This window comes from Colius striatus, chromosome 6, assembly GCF_028858725.1.
Source record: "Colius striatus isolate bColStr4 chromosome 6, bColStr4.1.hap1, whole genome shotgun sequence".
Taxonomy (NCBI): domain Eukaryota; kingdom Metazoa; phylum Chordata; class Aves; order Coliiformes; family Coliidae; genus Colius; species Colius striatus.
In genome coordinates this window covers 11,229,156-11,250,080 of record NC_084764.1, presented here as the reverse complement: position 1 = coordinate 11,250,080, position 20,925 = coordinate 11,229,156, and the positions used below count along the sequence as shown (strand labels likewise).

General features: G+C 39.6%; 1 protein-coding gene across 3 annotated transcripts in view; it reads left to right on the top strand.

The window, feature by feature from the left end:
• The window catches only part of GPHN (gephyrin), a 303,175-nt gene that overhangs the window by 252,359 nt on the left and 29,891 nt on the right, over positions 1 to 20,925 (top strand). For all 3 annotated transcript variants that reach the window (XM_061998238.1, XM_061998239.1, XM_061998237.1), the window contains 4 exons: positions 9,697 to 9,789; positions 13,413 to 13,468; positions 17,908 to 18,027; positions 20,779 to 20,837. In XM_061998238.1, coding sequence (XP_061854222.1) covers positions 9,697 to 9,789; positions 13,413 to 13,468; positions 17,908 to 18,027; positions 20,779 to 20,837 — 328 coding nt within the window. The remainder of the gene's footprint in view (positions 1 to 9,696; positions 9,790 to 13,412; positions 13,469 to 17,907; positions 18,028 to 20,778; positions 20,838 to 20,925) is intronic.

Here is a 20,925-nt window from a genome sequence, read left to right as displayed (position 1 = left end):
ACATATGGGAACCGCGGATTTGGCTGACGGTCTGGAGCAGCTGTGTCGGGTCTTGGGTGCAACTGCATCATGCACCATCCCCTTTGTATATCCCCTCATTTATTGTTATAACTGTTTCTCCTTAACTTGCTTTTGCTGTTGTTCTATTAAACTGTTCTTATTTCAACTTACGCGGGTTTTTCCTTTTACTCTAATTCCCTTCCCCATTCCACCGGGAGTGGGAGGAGTGAGCGAGCACTCTTGTGGCTCTTTGTCCCCAGCTGGACAAAACCATGACATTAAGTGGAGCCCAACATGGGGCCCACAGGGTTGAAATAGAAGAGTAGGTTAAAACAAACTTGTTCCATACATTTCTGATATTAGCTGAATGGTTGCTGATCACAATGTTGGTTTATATGCTTGCATAGTGCTGGTCTGTAATTTCTTACATTAACTATATATTCTCTGTTATATTGTTTATCACCTTTGGAAAAGGGATTAAAACATTCATTTGAACATACTGAGTGGCATTGGCTTGCGATATGGTTGTATCACTGGTTATGAAGTTATGCTGGTACTTGTATATGGTTCTGTCGGCATTTCCACACCTTGGGCACTTCCTCTCAGAACTCAATAAAGACACTCAATTCATGGGAAAAATGGAGGGACATAATTTTTCCCACTCCTTCATCTTCTATTACTCCTTCAAGTTAAGTGCAATAGCTTTTGACAATTCTGAATACACTTGGAGTGTTACAGGCACCACGGTTTTGTTGTTCCATCTCCTATTTGTCTTGGTTAGGGTTGCAAAATTTGTTTTGCAGACAAAAGAAATTTGAGATTGGGTAGCTACAGAGGGAATGGGCATATGGGAGAATATGGGCAGATATTTGAAGAACTTTTTACTTGTAATGATTAAGAACCTCACCCTAGCAACAATTGTGGCTACTCAACCCCAGGCAACTGACACTGTTGCCGCCCCAACTCCAGCAGCAGACACTGCTGCTGAATCAGAGAATCAACCTGCGCCAGTGTGCCTTGTGAGGGATGAAGATGAACCAGGGTCATCATGGGAGTGGGAGGAAGAGTCAGAGCCAAAGGTAACCCCCTAATCCCTGAGTGAGATGTGAGATGTATGGAAGTATTTTAACTGCCACCTAGGTTAGCACATTGTCACCTGACTGCTCCGATGCTGGGAGAACAGGGCCAACAATTTGGACCTAGAGGGCAGGGAAGCCAGGTAACTGGGCTTCCTGTCTCGGAAAGGGGGCATTGACAAGGCAATTGGAAGAAAGACACAAGTCCTCAGCCTCTGGAGGTGACTTGTGGGGCGTGAAGGAAAGACACGCCTTCAAGGAAGATATTATATGCCACCCAGGCAAGTGGACCACCATGGAGAAAGGTATTAGGTACCTGATGGAGTTAGCTGTGCTGGAAATGATTTATAATGAGCAGTCACCAACAGACCCAGATGAGGTTCAATGCACACAATCTATGTGGCAAAGATGTCTACAAAGTGCACCACCGTCTCATGCCAATTCATTGACAGTCATCTGCTGGAGAGAAGGTGAGGGTCAAACAGTGGAGGAAACGGCTACCCAACTTCGGAAATATGAAGGAAGTCTGTCTTCCTCCCTACAGGCTGTCATCTCAGCTGTAGAGAAACTGCCACAAGAGTTCTGCCAATTCAAAGAAGATAAGTCTCACCCTCCACCTGCCTGAGCCTGTACTTCAGCTATTAGGAGAAGGTGCCCCTCTGTTCGAGAGAGAATATAGAGAGTACACATCACAGAGTGTTTTGTGGTTTTACCTGTGAGACCAGGGAGAGAACATGAACAAGTGGGATGGGCAACCTACTTCAGCCCTAAGGGCATAGGCATCAGTTACAGGGGAAGGAAGTTACAAGGAGCAATTTTTCCTGGAAAGATGCCACTCCAGTTTCGAATGAGCAGCCCCCTAGATAGAACGGAAGGGTTGATTTCAATTCTGATCCCCTTGAGGGGACTTCTATCTCTTTTCTGCAAAAAGTAAGCAATGACTGCCATGGCCAGTGTCAGGGGAGACCTGCCTCTGGCAAGGTGAAGGAAGGGGACAGATGGATTTATTGGACTGTGTGGATTTCCTGACCTGGCACATCAAATACACAAGAGCACAGGCTCTTGCGGACACTCACGCACAATGCACTCTGATGCCATCAAGCTATAAAGGGGCAGAACACATATGTATTTCTGGAGTGACAGGGGGATCTCAACAGCTATTCTTGTTAGAAGCTGAAGTGAGCCTGACTGGGAATGAGTGGCACGAACACCCCATTGTGACAGACCCAGAAGTTCCATGCATCCTGAGCACAGACTACCTCAACAGAGAGTGTTTCAAGGACCCAGAAGGGTACCAGTGGACCTCCAGTGTGGCTGCAGTGGAGGAAATTGAACAACTGTCCAGCATGCCTGGCCTCCCAGAGGACCCTTCTGCTATGGGATTGCTGATAAAGAAAAACAGGTACCAATTGCAACCACAGCAGTGCTCTGGCAGCAATATCGTACCAACAGATTCCATGATTCCTGTTCATAAGTTGATTTGTCAATTGGAGAGTCAAGGGGTGATCAGCAAAACTCACTCTCCCTTTGGGCAGTGTGAAAGTCTAGTGGAGAGTGGAGACTGACAGTGGACTATCGTGGCCTGAATGAAGTCATGCTGCCGCTGAGCGCAGCTGTGCTGGACATGCTGGAACTCCAATACCAGCTGGAGTCCAAGGCAACCACATGGTATGCCACCATTGATATTTCCAATGCATTCTTCTCAATCCCTTTGTCAGTAGAGTACAAACCCCAGTTCACTTTCACTTGGAGAGGGGTTCAGAACACCTGGAATCAACTGCCCCAGGGGTGGAAATAGCCCCACTGTCTGCCATGGACTGATCCAGGCCACATTGGAGAAGGGCGAGGCCCCAGAACAGCTGCAGTACATTGATGACATTGTTATGTGGGGAAACTCAGCAGAGAAAGTTCATGAGAAAGGGAAGAAAATAATTCTTCTGAAGAAAATAGTCCTTCTGAAGGCTGACTTTGCTATTAAACAACGTAAGGTCAGAGGGCCTGCACAGGAGATCGAATTTTTAGGAATAAAATGGCAGGATGGACGTCATCATATCTCAATAGATGTGATCAACAATATCGCAGCCATGTCTACACCAACTAACAAAAAGGAAACACAAGTTTTCCTAGGTCTTGTGGGTTTTTGGAGAATGCACATTCCAAATTACAGTATGACTGTGAACCTTCTCTACCGTGTGACACGAAGCAAAAATGATTTTGAGGGGGGTCCTGAATTGCAACAATGTTTTGAACAATTTAAGCAGGAGATTGTTCGTGCAATGACACTTGGGCCAGTCCAGACAGGACCAGATTTTAACAATATGCTCTAACACTGTGGGTGGGAAGAATGGCCCTACTTGGAGTCTTTGGCAGTGAGCACCTGGTGAGACTTGAGGCCAACCCCTTGGATTCTGGAGTTGGAGATACAGAGGATCCAAGGCCCAATACACTCTACCAGGAGATAACTGGCGGTGTATGAAAGAGGTCAAGCTGCCTTGGAAGTGATTGACATAGAAATACAGCTTCCCCTAGCACCCTGACTGCCAGTGCTGGACTGGATGTTCAGAGGGAGGGCCTTCCCCATGCATCATGCAACTGATGCTACCTGGAATAAGTGGGTTGCACTAATGACACAACAACCTCACATAGGAAATTCTAGCCTCCCTGGAATTCTAGAATTGATCACAAATTGGCCAGAGTGTGAAGCCACTGAAATATTACCAGAGAAGGAGATGACACGTGCTGAAGAGGCCCCATCGTATGATGAACTGCCAGAAAATGAGAAGTGATATACCCTGTTCACTGATGGGTTTTGTTGTCTTGTGGGAAGGCATCAGAGGTGGAAGTCCCCTACACAAAATTTCAGAAACTGCAGAAGGAAAGGGTGAATCGAGCCAGTTTGCAGAGGTAAGAGCCATCCAATTGGCTTTAGACATTGCTGAACAAGGAAAATGGCTGAGACTTTACCTGTACACTGGCACGTGGTTGGTTGCAAATGCTTTGTGGGGGCGTCTACAACAATGGAGACAGAACTGGCAACAACAGAACAAATCCATCTGGTCTGTCCCAGTATGGCAAGACATTGCTGAGAAGCTGGAGAAGGTGGTTGTGAAAGTAAGCCATGTAGATGCCCACATACCTAAGAACAGGGCCACAGAAAAATATCTGCATAACCAGTAAGTGGACAAGGCTGCTAAGATTGGAGCGGTTCAGGTAGATTTGGATTGGCAACACAAGAGGGATTTCTTTTTAGCTCGATGGGCCTGTGACACCTCAGGCCATCAAGGAAGAGATGCCACCTACAGATGGTCTCATGATCGACAGGTTGTCCATGGATGCAAGACGTGGTACAATCAAACAAACCCAGCAGTTGAAGCCCACATGGTATGAAGGATGATGACAGAAATATAAATATGGAGAGGCCTGGCAGATTGATTACATTACTCTGTCACAGACTCGCCAAGGCAAACGTGATGTGTTCATGGTGGTGGAGGTGACTGCCAGATGGTTGGAAACATATCCTGTTCCCCATGCCACCACCTGGCACACCATCCAGGGCCTTGAAAAGAAAATCCTGTAGTAACATGGCACTCAAGAAAGAATTGAGTCAGACACACTTCCAAAACAACCTTATAGACTCCTGGGCCAAAGAGCATGGCATTGAGTGGGTCTAACATATCCCTTTATCATGCACCAGCCTCTGGAAAAATTGAACAATACAATGGATTAATGAAGACCACACTGAGAGCAATGGGAGGTGGGACCTTCAAACACTGGGATACACATTTAGAAAAGGCCACCTGATTAGTCAACTCTAGAGGATCTGTCAACCGAGCTGGCCCTGCCCAAACAGAATTGTTACATACTGTAGAAGGAGATAAAGTCCCTGTAGTACACGTAAAAGATATTAGGGAAGATAGTCTGGGTGTGTCCTGCCTCAGGTAGAAGCAAACCTATTGTGGGGTTGTTTTTCAGTCAGGGACCTGCATGCACTTGGTGGGTGATGCACAAGGATGGGGAGACTCAGTGTGTACCTCAAGGGAATTTGATTTTGGGTGAGAATAGCCTGTGAATTGAATTGTATGATATTAGTTATTTAACAACTCTACTGTTGCATGTCACCACTACCATAGTTGCTCTATGCCATATCACTGATACTGCAGTAAGAACCACCTTGGATGAGCAAAATCAAGAATGGTGGAATGTGAACTGGTGCCCAGTGACTTCCTCAAGATCAATGCCTTCAACTTACAGATTGTGGGCATAAGACACACTGAATAGACCCACTGCAAACTCCTGATACTGCGTGTGATGACCCACCTCACACACACCCCATCTTTCCTGCTGTGAAAGATTTACAGTGAATGAAGACCTGAAGTTATGGACTAAAGGAACTCAATGTGCACATTAGAGGGATGGCACATAAACTGAGGGAGTGATATGTCTCTGTGTGTGTCTCCATATTTTCAGGGAGAGGAAATGTAGTGGTAGATGATTGTAAAATGTAAAACTAGGCATGACATAGATGGTAGAGAATAAGGGGTGGAATGTCCTCGTTTGGGCTAGGATAAGGTTATATTTTATAAGGAACTGGGTTTAGCTGGGATAGGGCTAACTTCTGTGAGGAAATAGGACGGGGTATAGCATGGGCACCTGACCCAGGCCTGCCAGCAGATATTCAATACCATACTGATGTCATGCCCAGTACATATCGTCAGGGAGCTGGCCAGGAGAGATACTTGGGAACTCCGGGTTTGGCTGCTGGTCCAGAGCTGTTGTTTCGGGTCTTGGGTGGTGAGCAACTGCATCATGCACCATCCCCTTTGTATATCTCCTCATTTATTGTTTAACTCTTTCTCCTTAACTTGGTTTTGCTGCTGTTGTTGTTCTGTTAAACTGTTCTTATTTCAACTTACGTGAGTTTTTCCTTTGATTCCCCTCCCCATTCCACCAGGAGTGGGAGGAGTGAGCAAGCACCCTCGTGGCTCTTTGTTCCTGGCTGGACAAAACCATGACATATTTTAGTTGATGTTTCATTTTGCTTTTCATGTTACCTAATGACTGACATAAAAACCTGATTACTGACGTTAAATTCAGACTGATTCTAAGTCTGGAACATGCTGGTTTTTATTCTGCTGAGACACTTCAGTTATCACACTTTTCCATCCCACTAAAAATAAGAGGTACGTACATGGTAAGAACACCATCTGTGGAGTTATATTCGTAGTTTAATATTCACATAATTGTACCAACAATGAAAGTATTAACAAATATGTATTCCTGTGTCTTTTTGAACTGTATTGCAAAATTGTATTTTCTGTTATTTATTATTTATTTCTTTTTCCAGGAGTATACATTTATTTTAGCACTGTAATATTTCCCAATACAGAGTATGAAATTTAATGATTGAACATTTAAGGACACATCTGTGATACCAGACAATTGGTTCTCTTAATGTACAGATACAAATCTCAAGATGGAATCTCATTGTCAGAAGTTCTTAGGTGATCACTGTAGCATTATACAGACCAATCTTTAGGATTTTTTTGTATAGGCATATTTATGTATCTGTGTGTGGGGGCACACATATATGTTAGCTGGCTAAAAAATGTTGATTTTTGAAGAATACAATTAATTAAGAACCAAGTTTTCATTTAGTTATATATTTTTCAGTTTGTATAGCTGTCATTTTAGGAGATAACAAAAATTTAGTCCTGGAGGTCTTAATCCTAACAATACTTAGAAAAGGACTCTTGTGCTGTGTTTGGCTTTTTTGTGGTTTTGCATCTTGAATTAACACTGAGCTTCTGAAAATTATCTTTCAGGAGCATAGCTTCCCTGAAAAGAAAGTGATTGCAGTTTATTTCATTAACAAATTACCTAATTAGTTTTAACTTGATTAACTTACTTTACTAAACATATTGTATAGTAATCATCCTCATAAATAAAGGTGCTGAACAGTGCTCTGTACAAGGTGCCAGTACAATCCTGATTTTATTCTTGATTAAGTCAAGGCATGCTGTAGTCTCTCAGATCTATTCTCTCCTAACGTAAGGGTAAGGATGAGTAAAGTTTTCTTTTGAAACATGAGTTCCACACTGGAAAATGTAGTTCAGCACCTATATAGAGCATTTAGCCTCTTCTATATATATATATAAAAGAACAGTTCTAAAGCATTTTACACCATAAAAAAATAGGCATCTGAAACATATTTTGCAAGCAGCATCATCAGTATCAGTATCAAGCCCCCGATTAGCCTTTTATTCCAGCTAATGCAGTTACCTAAGCATTGCTGCATGGGTATATAAAGTTAAGTTTTTAGACAGAAAAATTCTTATTCTTCTGAAACTAAGAAGAGGCAGAAGTTTAACTGGTATTAAAAGTACAAAGCAGTTTTTGTGATGCAGTCCAAGAGCCCTGTAACATCTGTAGAGCTTGACTAGGTTTATTTCACTGCTTATTCAGTTTGATAACATTGACTTTTCATATCATTCTGCAGTGCTACCGGGGTGATATTTACTAAATGGGAGCAATTCCATCACCTCTAGTATGATACTCGTCTCACTGATTTATCCCAGTATTAGTACCCCAAGAATTCAAAATTCTTCACAGAACTGTACCAGGTTCACCAGCTAAGTTTAAAAAAATTCTGCATTTGCAAAGTGGGTTTAATGTAATTTTAGTTTAGAATCAGAATGCATCATGAGGCAGTTTGATGACATTAGAACATATTTTGGAACATTTTTTAATAGCTAATCAAAATAAGGTCAATGGTGTATTTCTAAAATAACTGCTCAAATAAGGAAGGTACAGAGGTACTTCAGATTGTTCTTTAGTTGCTGACTTGATTCATTTTAAATGCTTACAGCTTCAGCAAATAATTCATAGATTTTTCTCCCCTTAATGAGATTCATTCCTGCTACTGGCTGGCCATTTATTCCCTTCAAATATTGTGTAGCAGAATGCCAGGAACATACTGTTCAACTTTGCTCTAATTGGTGTTATTTTGCATGCAGACAGGGAATAAAATGAAGACACAACATGCCTGCTAAAATTGGAATCATTACTTTTGTGTGAGATTTTGTGTGTCTGCGAGCAGGGTGTTTTTACTAGGCCTTTGATAGCTGCCTTCTCTATGCTCTAATTTAAATGTCTGCTTTTTTTTTTTTCAGTGCAAGTATATGAGCTTTCTAATAACTTATATTGTGTATCACAGAGAGTGATATGCCATGATGCACAGATGTATTGATAGCCATCACAAAGATGCTTTTCCAGTTGCTTTAACAGGTTTTATCAGCATTTTTATGACAATACCTATTTCAAAAATGCAATATGAATATTTGCCTCTGTCTCAAAGTTGATATGGATGTGAGCACAATGGTATTATCATTATTATAATTAATTACTATCTAAATCACTTTGTGTTAATTAGTAAAATATAATCTCCTTTATAATATCACTTCACTGGAGGTTAACATTTTCAAATCAAGTAGGTGCACTTTTTAACAAAACCTGTCCATTTAGTGTGCAATGTTAGGTGTTCTGCCTTCCCAGCAAATCCGGAGCGACATCAATTTCACTATGTGTAAAACAAAAACACACATTATGTACATGTCTCTCTTTTGGCATGTCTGAAAGATCATAAAGTACATATCCATGCAATTTTTCCTGGCAGAGATATTCTTACATCCTCTCATTCCTTCATACTTTCAACTGGATATTGCCTTCTTGTGCCACAATGCACTTCTAAGAGCAGTGGCCTCTATTAACAGATGAGCTTCCCGTCTTCTACTTAGTAGTTCTGACCTGTGTGCTCCTTCTCAATCCGTCTAATCATGTGTCTTCTTTCTCACTCTACCACTGTACGAAGGGATAAGATACATATTTTACACTCTGTTCCACATCACACTGAAAAAAAAGGTCTCGTTGGCCCTGTAAAGGCAACCAGGTAGTGCACACTTGACTGAGGGTAAAGTAATTCTTACCAGTCTCTACAAGGAGACTGAGCCAAATTACAGCTCATCAGTCATAGTTTCTAAGTGAAGGGAAAGAGTATGTTTGAAACAGCTATTAAAATATTTAGAGGTATAAAATCGTAAATTTCAATAAATAATCCTGACACTTATGTGCACTCACCCTCCATTAAGCAGAAATGCTGTCAGCAATTAGGCAAAGCTAATCTATTGTGAAACTTCTTTGTCAATTTATGGAAACTTGAGCATCATTACTGTTAATGTTGAGTCCTCTGGGCTCAATCCATCACCTCTCACCTTTTGCATGCAGGATTCACTTCTGAAAGGTTATTTTAAAAGTATATATTTTTAAGAGATTTCAGGACAAACACTTGTCCTGAGGAAGTAAATACGGTTTTTTTTCTGATTGATCATTTTTCAGAGCTGTTACCTCTGGATTTAGATGCTTGGTATTCAGATCTACTGACAACATTTTCACCATAATCAGGAACACAGACTTACTGAACAAGTCTTTTATCGGTAGTTTCTGGCTCCAATCTTTTCATGTCACATACACATACATTTCATCCATCAGAGCATACTGCTGTTCACATGTTTTTCCCCTTTCACTAGCTCCAATGACATAGAGTGTGGTCCTTTCTCTTTTCTAGATGGAATGGGCCGAGTCCTTGCTCAAGATGTATACGCAAAAGATAATCTACCACCATTTCCAGCATCAGTAAAAGACGGCTATGCTGTCAGAGGTAAACACTCACTTTGTAAACTTTGTAGACGTGCAGTATAGTGCCTGTAAAACTTTATGACATATTTGTTCATCTGTTTTGGATCCAGCAATGGTTATTTTGGTTGAAATTTGATTCAGATAATTTCTGAAGTCATAGTGACTTAGAATGTCTTGAAGGCCATGAAGTTCAATTTAGAACTTTTAAGTGGACACATATGTACACAGGCAAATGTACAACTTATAGACATGTACCTGTGTTGCTAGTGAGTTTCTTGGAAATACAAATAATTCAAGAGGACAAGTGCAGAGTCCTGCACCTGGGGAGAAACAACCCCATGCACCAGTACAGGCTGGGGATTGACCTGCTGAAGAGCAGCTCTGCAGAGAGACTTGATAATAAACTAAAGATGAGCCAGCAATGTGCCCTCATGGCCATGAAGGCCAATGACATTCTGGGATGCATCAAGAGTGTGGCCAGCAGGTTGAGGGAGGTTCTGCTCCCTCTCTCCTCTGCCCTCGTGAAGTCTCATCTGGAACGCTGTGTCCACTCCTGGGCTCCTCAGCTCAAGAGGGACAGAGAACTTCTGGAGAGAGTCCAGCGCAGGGCCACCAAGATGATCAGGGGACTGGAGCATCTTCCTTATGAGAAAAGGCTGTGGGAACTGGGGCTGTTTAGTCTAGAGAAGAGGAGACTGCAGGGGGATCTCATTAATATTTTCAAATATTTAAATGGTGGTGTCAGGAGGTTGGGGCATCCCTTTTTTCTATTGTATCTGATGACAAGACAAGGGGTAATGGAAAAAAGCTGGAACACAAAACGTTCTGCTTAAACATAAGGAAAAACTATTTTACTCTTCAGTTGAGGGAGCCCTGGCACAGGCTGCCCAGGGAGGGTGTGGAGTCTCCTTCCTTGGAGTTCTTCAAAACCTTCCTGGACGTATTCCTGTGTGACCTGATCTAAGTGGACCTGCTTCTGCAGGGGGGTCGACTGGATGATCTCTTAAAGGTCTCTTCCAACCCCTACCATTCCATGATTCTAGGAAGATTTGTTTTTGAATGATAGATTCTTCCTCTTTTCTTCTGTTATTGATTTAATCAGGAATTTCTTACATACCTATTCCTTTGTATCCTTCCACAGATCCATGACTTTTTATGGTTGCATTACAGAATTTTCAAACATAGATGTCAGATGGATGCATCTCAAAAGAAAAACTCATTTTCACTTTGAAAGTATTGTAGTTGCTGCATATAAGTAAAATGAGTAGTGTGACTTTACAGAGCAAGCAGTGAGTGGTTTCCCAGGAGACCCGAATCCATCCTTTGCCTTGCCACTAGGTGCGTCATGATTTTGAGCAAGTTCATCCTCTGTGCATCATGCATCAACTTTCCTCTTGTAAAGTAAGATTAACAATAGTCACCTCAGATATCTCTGGAGGAAAATTTAAATATATATGATTGAACATTATACTAGTAGTGATTTCATTGTGATTGGGATTGGATCATTGTAACACCATGTTGAAATTTGGACACAATAGCTAGCTTTCTTCTAGGGACATTAATAGAACTTTTTTTTTTAGCTGGCAGCTGAAACAATGGAAAGCAACTGCTCATGAAACAGACTGTCTGCAAACCCAGGCAATGGATGTAGTCCAATACCTTCCTCATGGATTTGATATCAAAACAAAATTCCAGGTCTACAAGATGAGTTTGACTGCAGCTGTCTATGATCTATGCACGTGAGACAGGCAGACCAAAACAATCAGTAATAGTGGCAAAGGAGTGCAGATGTAGCCAGAGAAATAAAGGTAATATAATGCTGGGAAAAGCTGAAGGAGTGAGCGCTGAGTAGAATGCTGACAGACAAGGGCCTTGGGATCAAGCAAGTGCTGTCTTGCAGCCCGATTGCTACAACATAAGGGAAAGCATAAGTATAATCTCAATAAACAAGCAGCATGAACAAAATGCTCACAAACAGCATCTTCAACAACTTCTTTCAGAACCAACATGGAAGTCGCTAATTTTGGTGATGGATTCTAATAGAGTAAAAGTAAGGTACTTGAATGCATCCAGAAGAGGAAACAAAGCTGGTGAAAGAGGACTGGAAGGCATGTCCTGTGAGGAGTAGCAAAGGACTTTGGGTTTGTCTAGTCTGGAGAAAAAGAAGGCTAAGAGGCAACCTCCTTGCTCTCTGAAGCCTCTTGAGGAGGGGAAGTGGAGATGAAGGCACTGATCTTTTTCTTCTGGGTATCCTATAACAGGATGCCTGGGAATTGTTAAAAGCTGTGGTTTAGACTGGACATTAGGAAGCATTTTTTTTCCTAAAGGGTGGTCAAGCACTGGAACAGACTTCCTCCTAGAGCAGTCGTCAATGCTTCAGACCCATCCGTGTTTAAAAGGCATTTGGACAATGCATCTAATAGTTTCCTTTAAATTTGATCATCCCTTAAGTGGTCAGACAGATGGACTAGATGATTGTTGTAGATCTCTTCTAATTGAAATACTCTATTTATTTTTTTCTTGTATACCTGTTATCTCAGGATATGAGGAACAAAGCTTGTAGGCAGAAATAATATTGACATTAACAAGTATTTTTTACCAAAAAAAAAAAGTCAGCTTTCAGTTACATAAACCTGTCTGCCCAAAACCTTGTCTGATTTTTTTTCAAGCTACATCAGTTGTATTTCACTTGTAAACTTTGTTTCCATATCATTCTTAATGGATGAGTAAAGTCTAATTCAGTAGCAGTATATCAGGTTTAAAAGAATTTAGCTATTAGGGATTTTTTTTTCCTCTTCTTTTGCTGGATCATCCTAGTGCATTTTTCAGTGAGGTCTGAAAACTGTAGTCAGAAGTGTTACATGTGTTCTTTAAAGACAAGTAATTCAAGCGTCCTTTTCCACTTTCATATTTTAGTATCTGTTCTAAAGCTCATAGATTAGGCTGTTTGATAAGCTTTTAAAGTTAAGTTAATCATTAATCTTCAGACATGACTAAATACCATGGATCATCATCTGCAGAGCTGCAGCTGATGTATGGCTACAAGTGTGGTAATTCATTATGCAAACTGAATGGGTATCCTTCCTGAGAGCAATTCTTCTCAATGTGATGTTCTCAAAGGAATAGAACCCAGACTTCAAATGTGGCAGTTCAAGTTGCATTATCTTAAAATGCCAGACCTGTGTGGTCTTCTGCACTGTCTGTAATCTCTGCACTCCTCCAAAGGCAGAGATAGAATCAAGGAATGTCAATAATGTCATTTAGAAAATATGTGGTCCCCCTGTGTTAGTTTCACCTGGAAAAGATTTGCTCAGGGTGAACAATTTTATAAAAATATTCTCATGAATACTCTTAAATCTTTGCTGTTAATGTTATTCCTCCTAATTTCCTTTTACTTGATCCCATATTGCCCAGTAATTTTCAGTTAAAAGTACTGTAGACCCTGTAATTTTCAAAATAATAAACACAAAAGGATCTAAAATGCAAAAAGTTTGCAAGACTTCTTTAACCTTTGTCATGATGATGCTGAAGAATATTAGATCACTTTGCTGAAGAATCTGAGATCATTCTTTGATTCTCCTGTTATTGTTCTCCGATGCCATATTTTGATTCAGCCTTTAGCATTTGTATTATCCATCTTAACAGCTGCTGATGGCCCAGGAGATCGATTCATCATAGGGGAATCCCAGGCTGGTGAGCAGGTGAGCAAAATCTCTTTTTTTTTTTTTTATTTAATGTATTTTTCTTTTGTAAGATATTACTTTGTATTTTTACAAACCTTGCTAGTGCTCTAAAACTCAAAGTTTTTGAAGGTAGCATGAAGTAGGGCACAGCTGTACCTAGCCTGCTGCTACGTGCCTTGGGATGTGATTCAGAAAGTGAGGTTGTACAGTTACATAAGGCACTAACAAGGATATCCCAGAATACTTGGAAGCATTGTACCAACGTGTTGAATAGGAGTGCACACAGCAGTGTTCTGCCTTAGTACAATTATAGAGGACATAAGATTTATAGTGGCATTAACAATTTATAAACAGAGAAGATTAAGATTTAACAGATTTTACATGTGTTGTCAATCCAATAACCATTTCCACAAGCAGCTTGCATGTTTCACACTGGTACCTGCAAACCAAAGTGTGAGATTTTGCATAAAGCCTTTAGAGGTAGATAGTGATCAGAGTAGTCTTGAGGAAGTGTGGCAGCAGCCTGGTTTGTGATATTGCTCCTTTTCTATTTGTTAAATCAAAAGGGTGTTTGCATCTTAGCAGATACAAGGATTGAGTTTGATGATATCACGTTAGCGCCCATTCGTTACCTGTTGTGCTGTATAAATATTCATGAATTAGTTGGGATTTGCTCTCAAACTCAAAAGAGTGCATTTAATAAAATTCCTGTACTAATACTGGGATAACAGGAGAAAAATTGGAACAACTTCTCTGTCAGTTTAATTGTACCTGCTACCTTCTTTTCAGTAGAGCATGAGTTAATCTAAAATGTCTCTCTAGCTCTTTCACGTCCCAGTTTATAATTCTATGTATTGTATCTGAAATGATGTAGAAATTGACAAGCAAAACAAAGTAACAAGCAAAACAAAGGATTGATCTGATTTAATGAGGATTTTCCAGTGTGGCTATGTTGACTGCTAAACAAAAGAGTCTGGAATAGATATTTCAAAAGGTGTTTCAGGTTTTTGATATTACAAGTTGCAAGATTGTTTTTTAAAAATGGAGTTGAAAGTCTCTATAAGCATAATAGACATTTAATTTGGCTAATCATGATACATACAGAGAACTATGAAAACAATTTTTTGCCATGGTTCCCATTCATCATCATGAATTATACTTTGGTGTAATAAACATCTCAATATTAATATGCATGTGAACCTAGAGTACTGAATCTGTTATACAAAACACGTAAAATTACTTTTAATGCTAAAAAAAGTAAACTATTGAATTTCACTTGTAATGCCCTTCTGTCTGCATTTTCAAGCATTAGTCCAGAAACTAGAGACTGACAACTATTTCTATAACCCTTTTTATGGTCCCTATAAAATAGCAAGAACTTGCAGAGCAACTTGTTGAATTATCGCTCCCATCATTATTCATTTGTCATCAATATTATCATTTTGCTAGTTAAAAATACCACAGCACAGTGGTGGTTAAAACCAGTAGTGCTTAAGCTGTGTGCAATAGGAAGGACTGCCCACAGGTCTAAAGGGTTTCAGTGTCCTAATCAGTTCAGCAGGTTTCTACAAACGGTAAAAGGACACATGGGAGCTTGCATCCCTCCTACAAAATTCAAGAGCTCACAAATGTCTCTCTGCAGGGACAATGTGTCCTGCCAGATTAATGGGAACGGCAAACCTCTCTGGCAAGGAACAACAATTGGGTAGGAGAGGGCACGCAGAGAGAGACTAATTCTGGAAATACCATCAGCAAATTAGAACAACAAGGTTGTTGACCTCTGAATAATTGGGTTTTTTTCTTGTTTTTTTTCTTGGGCCAACACATCTTCAACTTCATCTCCTTCCCAAGAAATTATTTATAGCCTTGGAAGGCTCCTCAGTCTCATTTCACCCTTCAGTCATTCTCAGCAGCAACATTCTGCTTTTCATGTTCCAGACCAATTAACAGAATGATTCACAGGAGGGAGTTCAAAATAGCTTTAGATTTTGCTCCTCCTATAGGGGAGAAGGTTATCTAAGCACTACATAGAGAGGAAGAACCTGGGGCTGAGAATTGCAGAAGAGCCATATAGGCAAGCTGGACATTTCTGTATCAATTTGTAAATTGTGTATTATTTTCCAATTTCCATTTCCAGATTGTCATGTTTATATTACCCATTTTTTATTTTCTATAGAGAAAAACTTTCAGACACTATCCTGCTGTGGGGAAGTCAGGACATGTTTGAGAGTACTAGTCACAAGCCATCCACGTGGCCGTGTGACAGACTCAACCATGGCAAGCAATGATTTTGTTCATGTAGACTTGTATAGCTGGAGCTTAGCATTTCCTAGGAGACTTTCTAAAGACATTTGTAAGAGGCACTGTGACTAACCACCTGTAATATAGGATGGAAAACAGACATTTTTCACCTTTCTGTTAACTTGGTCCTTTTTACAGAAAGGAGCACAGGTCTTTGTAAATCATGCAGGAGAGGTATAATCATGTGCAATGCCTGAGATGGAGGCTATGCTCAATAAGGTTTTTTGGGTTTAGTTCAGTGACTAACATTAAGTAGATTATCAGTGATGAAGCCAAAAGACAAATCCCAGTACTGCCCTCTTCCAGGTAAGGCCCTTAAAAGAGCTTTCTGAGAAGAAATAATTTATCTTCATAGTCTTTAGCATAGAACAGCACAGCTCTAGAGATCCACACACAGATCTGATGGTTGACTTTTGTGCATAAAGTTAATCTGATTGAATTCCCAAAGGATAAAAAGGAAACTAAATATATGAGCAATTCTACAAGCAATTTGTTTAAATATTTCACATCATTACATTTCAAAATATTAACTCATCTAGTAATAAACTCTAAAAGCATGAAAAATTGCAGCATATTTTATCACCGTAGGCACTGATTTCTGTCAAAGTCCTAGACATTTTGTCATTCTTGAGGTGCCAAAAATACCTTTTCGTAAAAAAACAAGAAACTTTTATTTCACCCGTTTTGACGTCCTTGTTAGGATAACATGAAACCCCCTAAAAACACACTAACTATGGAATATGTGATTTTTTTTTTTAAAGTTTATTTTTACATTTTATTTATGTTCTTTTCAAGGGATGTTGGTCAGGATTCAATCAGTTCTAAGCTCAATTGTTTCTTGGGGTACGTAAGTCACTGTGATAAACCAAGTAATACTCGCATTTCAGAGGTTATGACAATGCTGAAATGGAAGAATGGGTAAAAAAAAATCTGAAATGTTGGCCACCAGTCCAATCCCAAAGTCTGGAATTTGCATATGTTTTAAGAGCCTCCTTGAGTAAATGACTTCTGGGCAGGAGTGGGCAGTAGTGCTTGGGCAGTACTGCTCTCTGGTTTGTCAGTTGCTGTCAAATATGTGCTAATCAAAATCTGAGAAGTCCTGGACATATTCCAATGCTGCATATGAAATATAAAGTCAATCATGAATGACATGTGTGACACGCACGGAATATATTGATCTGATCACAGCTCTGTACATCTGTGTGTAGCACATGTTCACTAGTAACAGTAAAGCGTAAATAAGCTGAGCTTACTAAAGTGCTGCGAGGAGCAAGCACTTATATACCAGAAATGAAATCTCATCATACCAGCTTCTTTTAGTTGTGTTTTTTTTGAAAGCTTTTTCTTTTACTTACCTATTTCTTAAGGGGCTATGGCCACATTACAGTTTTACTGTGGATTTTGAAAAATATGTATTCAAACAGGCTGCCTGATGAGAAATTTTATTAAAACCATGTCATTTTTTTTATCATGTTGTTCTGTTTTTTCCATTCATTGTATTGCTTCTGCTGAAATTTGAAATGTACAGTGACTTTACACAATTGTAGAATGTTATCAATTTTAGGCTTTGCTAAACTAACCCTCACAAAGATATTCCGTGTCAACTAGTGTTGAGCTGTCACTCAGTGTGAGGAAATCTGCTTAAAAATTAAGCAGCTGGTTACATTACTTGCAAGCTGCTGATTTTCCGTTTATAGTGTGCTGATAAGACAAAACAGAACAAAAACACAAAGAAATTTCAGCCCTAAGAGCCAAAGTACTCTGTAAGAATATTTATGTACAGATAACTACTAGATTTTTGCTCATATGAGTTTCTAGAAGGTCACCATCTAACTGTTATATTTCTGAGCCAGTTATTTTTCTGAGCCAACCAGAGTATCAGTATATTGCTCGTTTTGAAAGTTATTCTGTGATAGAAGTCTAAGGGGAAGAATCTGAAGCCACCTAATATATAATCAAAAACCATCCAGACCTGAAACAACGACGTAGTGATCTTTAAATACATTGGCATTTATACCTTTTGATTTCATTAGCATTGTACTAAGTGTCATTCCACAAATAAGAATTTTAGTCTTTCAGATTACATCCATAAAATTCAAATGTTTTGAGATTTTTCATTTCAAAGGTAAGTTAATTTCTGATTGTTTGGTTTTCAGCCAACTCAGACTGTGATGCCTGGTCAGGTAATGCGAGTTACAACTGGTGCTCCAATTCCATGTGGTGCTGATGCAGTGGTGCAAGTGGAAGATACTGAGCTCATCAGGGAATCAGATGATGTGAGTCACAAGTTAAAAATCATTTTTCTTTTGTGTGTACAGAAGATGGCTTATGTTACAATCATGTCACTATGAAAGATAGTCCTACAGAAAAACTCTTTTGTTATCTGAGAAGTTTGAGGATTTTCACATCAGTTCCTGGTGGCAATTGCACTCACTTTTTCAGGCTCTGATAACAGTACTACAGACCTACCTTGACAGTCATTTTTCATCACAGTTGTTGAATGTTTACACCAAAGTATTTGGGAGCATGATTGAGTGAAAGGGAAATACCTCCTGGAAATCCATAACTACAGTCCAATTGGTGTGCCTAGTGTATTCACATTTTAAAATAGAGAGTAGTGGCAGTCAAACATTATATTTCCTTCTTTTCTACTGAGTTCACATTAGCAGTAGAGCAATCTTATTTGTATTTCAGGATCATCCAGCATACCTATATATCATATTAATGCTCTACCTAACAGATGCTGAAAATGCCACAGAAAAATATAAGTACTGTATATGTAGTTGTCTTAACAAAGTGAAATTTGTTTCTTGATGAAGCACAGGACCTGTCTGTAGACAACTGTATTCCCCAACAGTCCATCTCAGACTTCTTAAATATTGTTCTCTCTTCCTTTGTGTTCAGAGAACTCCTTCTGAATCATTGCCTTCACTTATCCAGCTGTGATTTCAGGACACCGTTGTCATGTTTGCCATCATCTGACAGATTTTAAGGCAAGAAGATACATCTCTTCTTGGCACAACTTCCAAGTTCAGTTTTGGAAAGAAGTCTTGTGCATGATTCTCTGCTCAAATCAGTCTTTGCTTTTCTGCTGCTGTTCTGATAAACTGTTCCTCTTCACCATAGCTCTATGCTAGCACTGCAATTGCAGCTGGAGTGTAAACAGATGAATTACAGTGTTCTAAGCTGAAGTCAGCAGAAACTGAAACATACTCTCATGATCCATTCTCATGCCTTATTACTGTAAATGCATAGATTTTTACATCTGATAAAGTCAGCAAACTGTCTAGGTTAGCCTTCCTCCTAACAGAGAATTTATTGAGTCAGTCCAGTTTTCTGTGGCCATTGCCTACCTCATTGTGACAGGACTATCACATTGCAGAGCAACTTACATGATGACCTGTTATTTTCTACTACTTCTTTGGATGACCGTCTTCCTAGATTCCACTTTTTCTGTGCATGTTCTCCTCTGCATATGAGAATAGATTATTTGTTTATGTGTATAAACTGGATTTTTTAGTGAATAGTCAGCCACCTTCAGCTTCGTTTTCCTGCCTGTAAGTGTGAGGTAGAACTTTTCATTGTCTACTTGTCCTTGAGTATGCTGCTCTGCTAATCCTGTACATAAATAATCACTATAGTTTACTTATTATGATATTTTTCTCTCCATTTTCATGCCTGAGTGGCTACATATTTCAAGAATGTTTTTCTTTCTAGCATTAAGAACTCCTTCAGGGCTGGGATTTAACTGAAATGAAATCTCTACTATCTGAAAAATGTTCTTCTGAAAAGACAGAAAGTACTTCTAAAAGGATCTCCTTGACCTCTAATTGTGGTAGCAGTAGTTAAATATTATAGCAAGCATTCCCAAAATCTCTGCAGACGTCAGAGGCCTGAAAGGAATTACATCTATCCATCAGCAAGAAGAATTCTCATCAGCTTGCCAAATGCACAGTCATTGAGAAACTGATCCTTGCAAAAACACATCTATGCCCTTCTCCTTTTGTTTTTATGTCACCTTGTAGGAAAACAGAGGCAAATATGATCAAAGAAACGAAGAATTAGATCCTACATCAGGATGAAGCACAGCTGTAGTCCTATACACTATTGTTCCTGTAAAAATTCCAAATAACAGTGAGATGCTGTGTTTGTCTTGTAATACCAGTGTCTGATTTACAACTTTGAGATACTTAAAGGATGAATTATTACGTGATCATATAAAAACAAAATCTGTTCCAGTCTAAGTAAATGTAGATTTAGTGCTTCTGACAGGCTGACACTGTCTCAAAGCTGAGTGTATATATATCATCAACTGACTCGCAGGGCTTATAAATTAGATATAAACAATATAGCTCATGTGCCATTTATTGGCATTGAATGAATCATCAAACCATTAAAATTCTGAAGAAGTAAACACAAATATTAAAGTAGGCATCAGACTTTTCACGCCACTCTTGTTCACAGTAAATAAACACAGTGAATAAGCTTCTCTCTCTCAAGTAAGAGTTTCCACTGCATGAATCGACATGAAAATTCTTTAAACAGAGCATATATAGCTTCTTCCCACCTTTCTGTGGAGGTAATGGCATGTTGTCTGGCATAATGTTCTTTTTGAAATACTGCCTTTGAAACTGTTCAAACGAATCAAGTTGGCTGAGAGGAGTAGGAAGAATCCACTTGGTATACCAGATCAACAGACAAACGTAGGATCTGACATAAGAAAGATGATATAAACACAGCGTTCATTAAAAAGAAGGAAGATGAAACTATGTATTCAATACTGGTCCCTCACAGGTCCTCTCCTGGTGAGCTCATCAAAGAGAAAATTTTTATAAAGCTGTTCAGTTTTAGCACACATTGTATTACAGTCTTGACATGCAGATCCAGGAGAACAATGGTGATGCTTAAAGCACAAGTGTAATCATATAAAGCTTACTGTAAGCTGTATAGACTTCTGAGAAATTAAAACTGATTACTCTTTTTTCAATAACCCCGCTTGACCATATTTGATCTCCCTGTTTTTCTAGGGCACTGAAGAACTAGAGGTTCGAATCCTGGTGCAGGCTCGACCAGGACAAGATATCAGGTCTGTAAACAGCCTGCATTATAAACAGTAAAATATCTCTGTAAAGAATAGAAGGACTGATGATTTTTATAGTGACTGCTTGACCTTA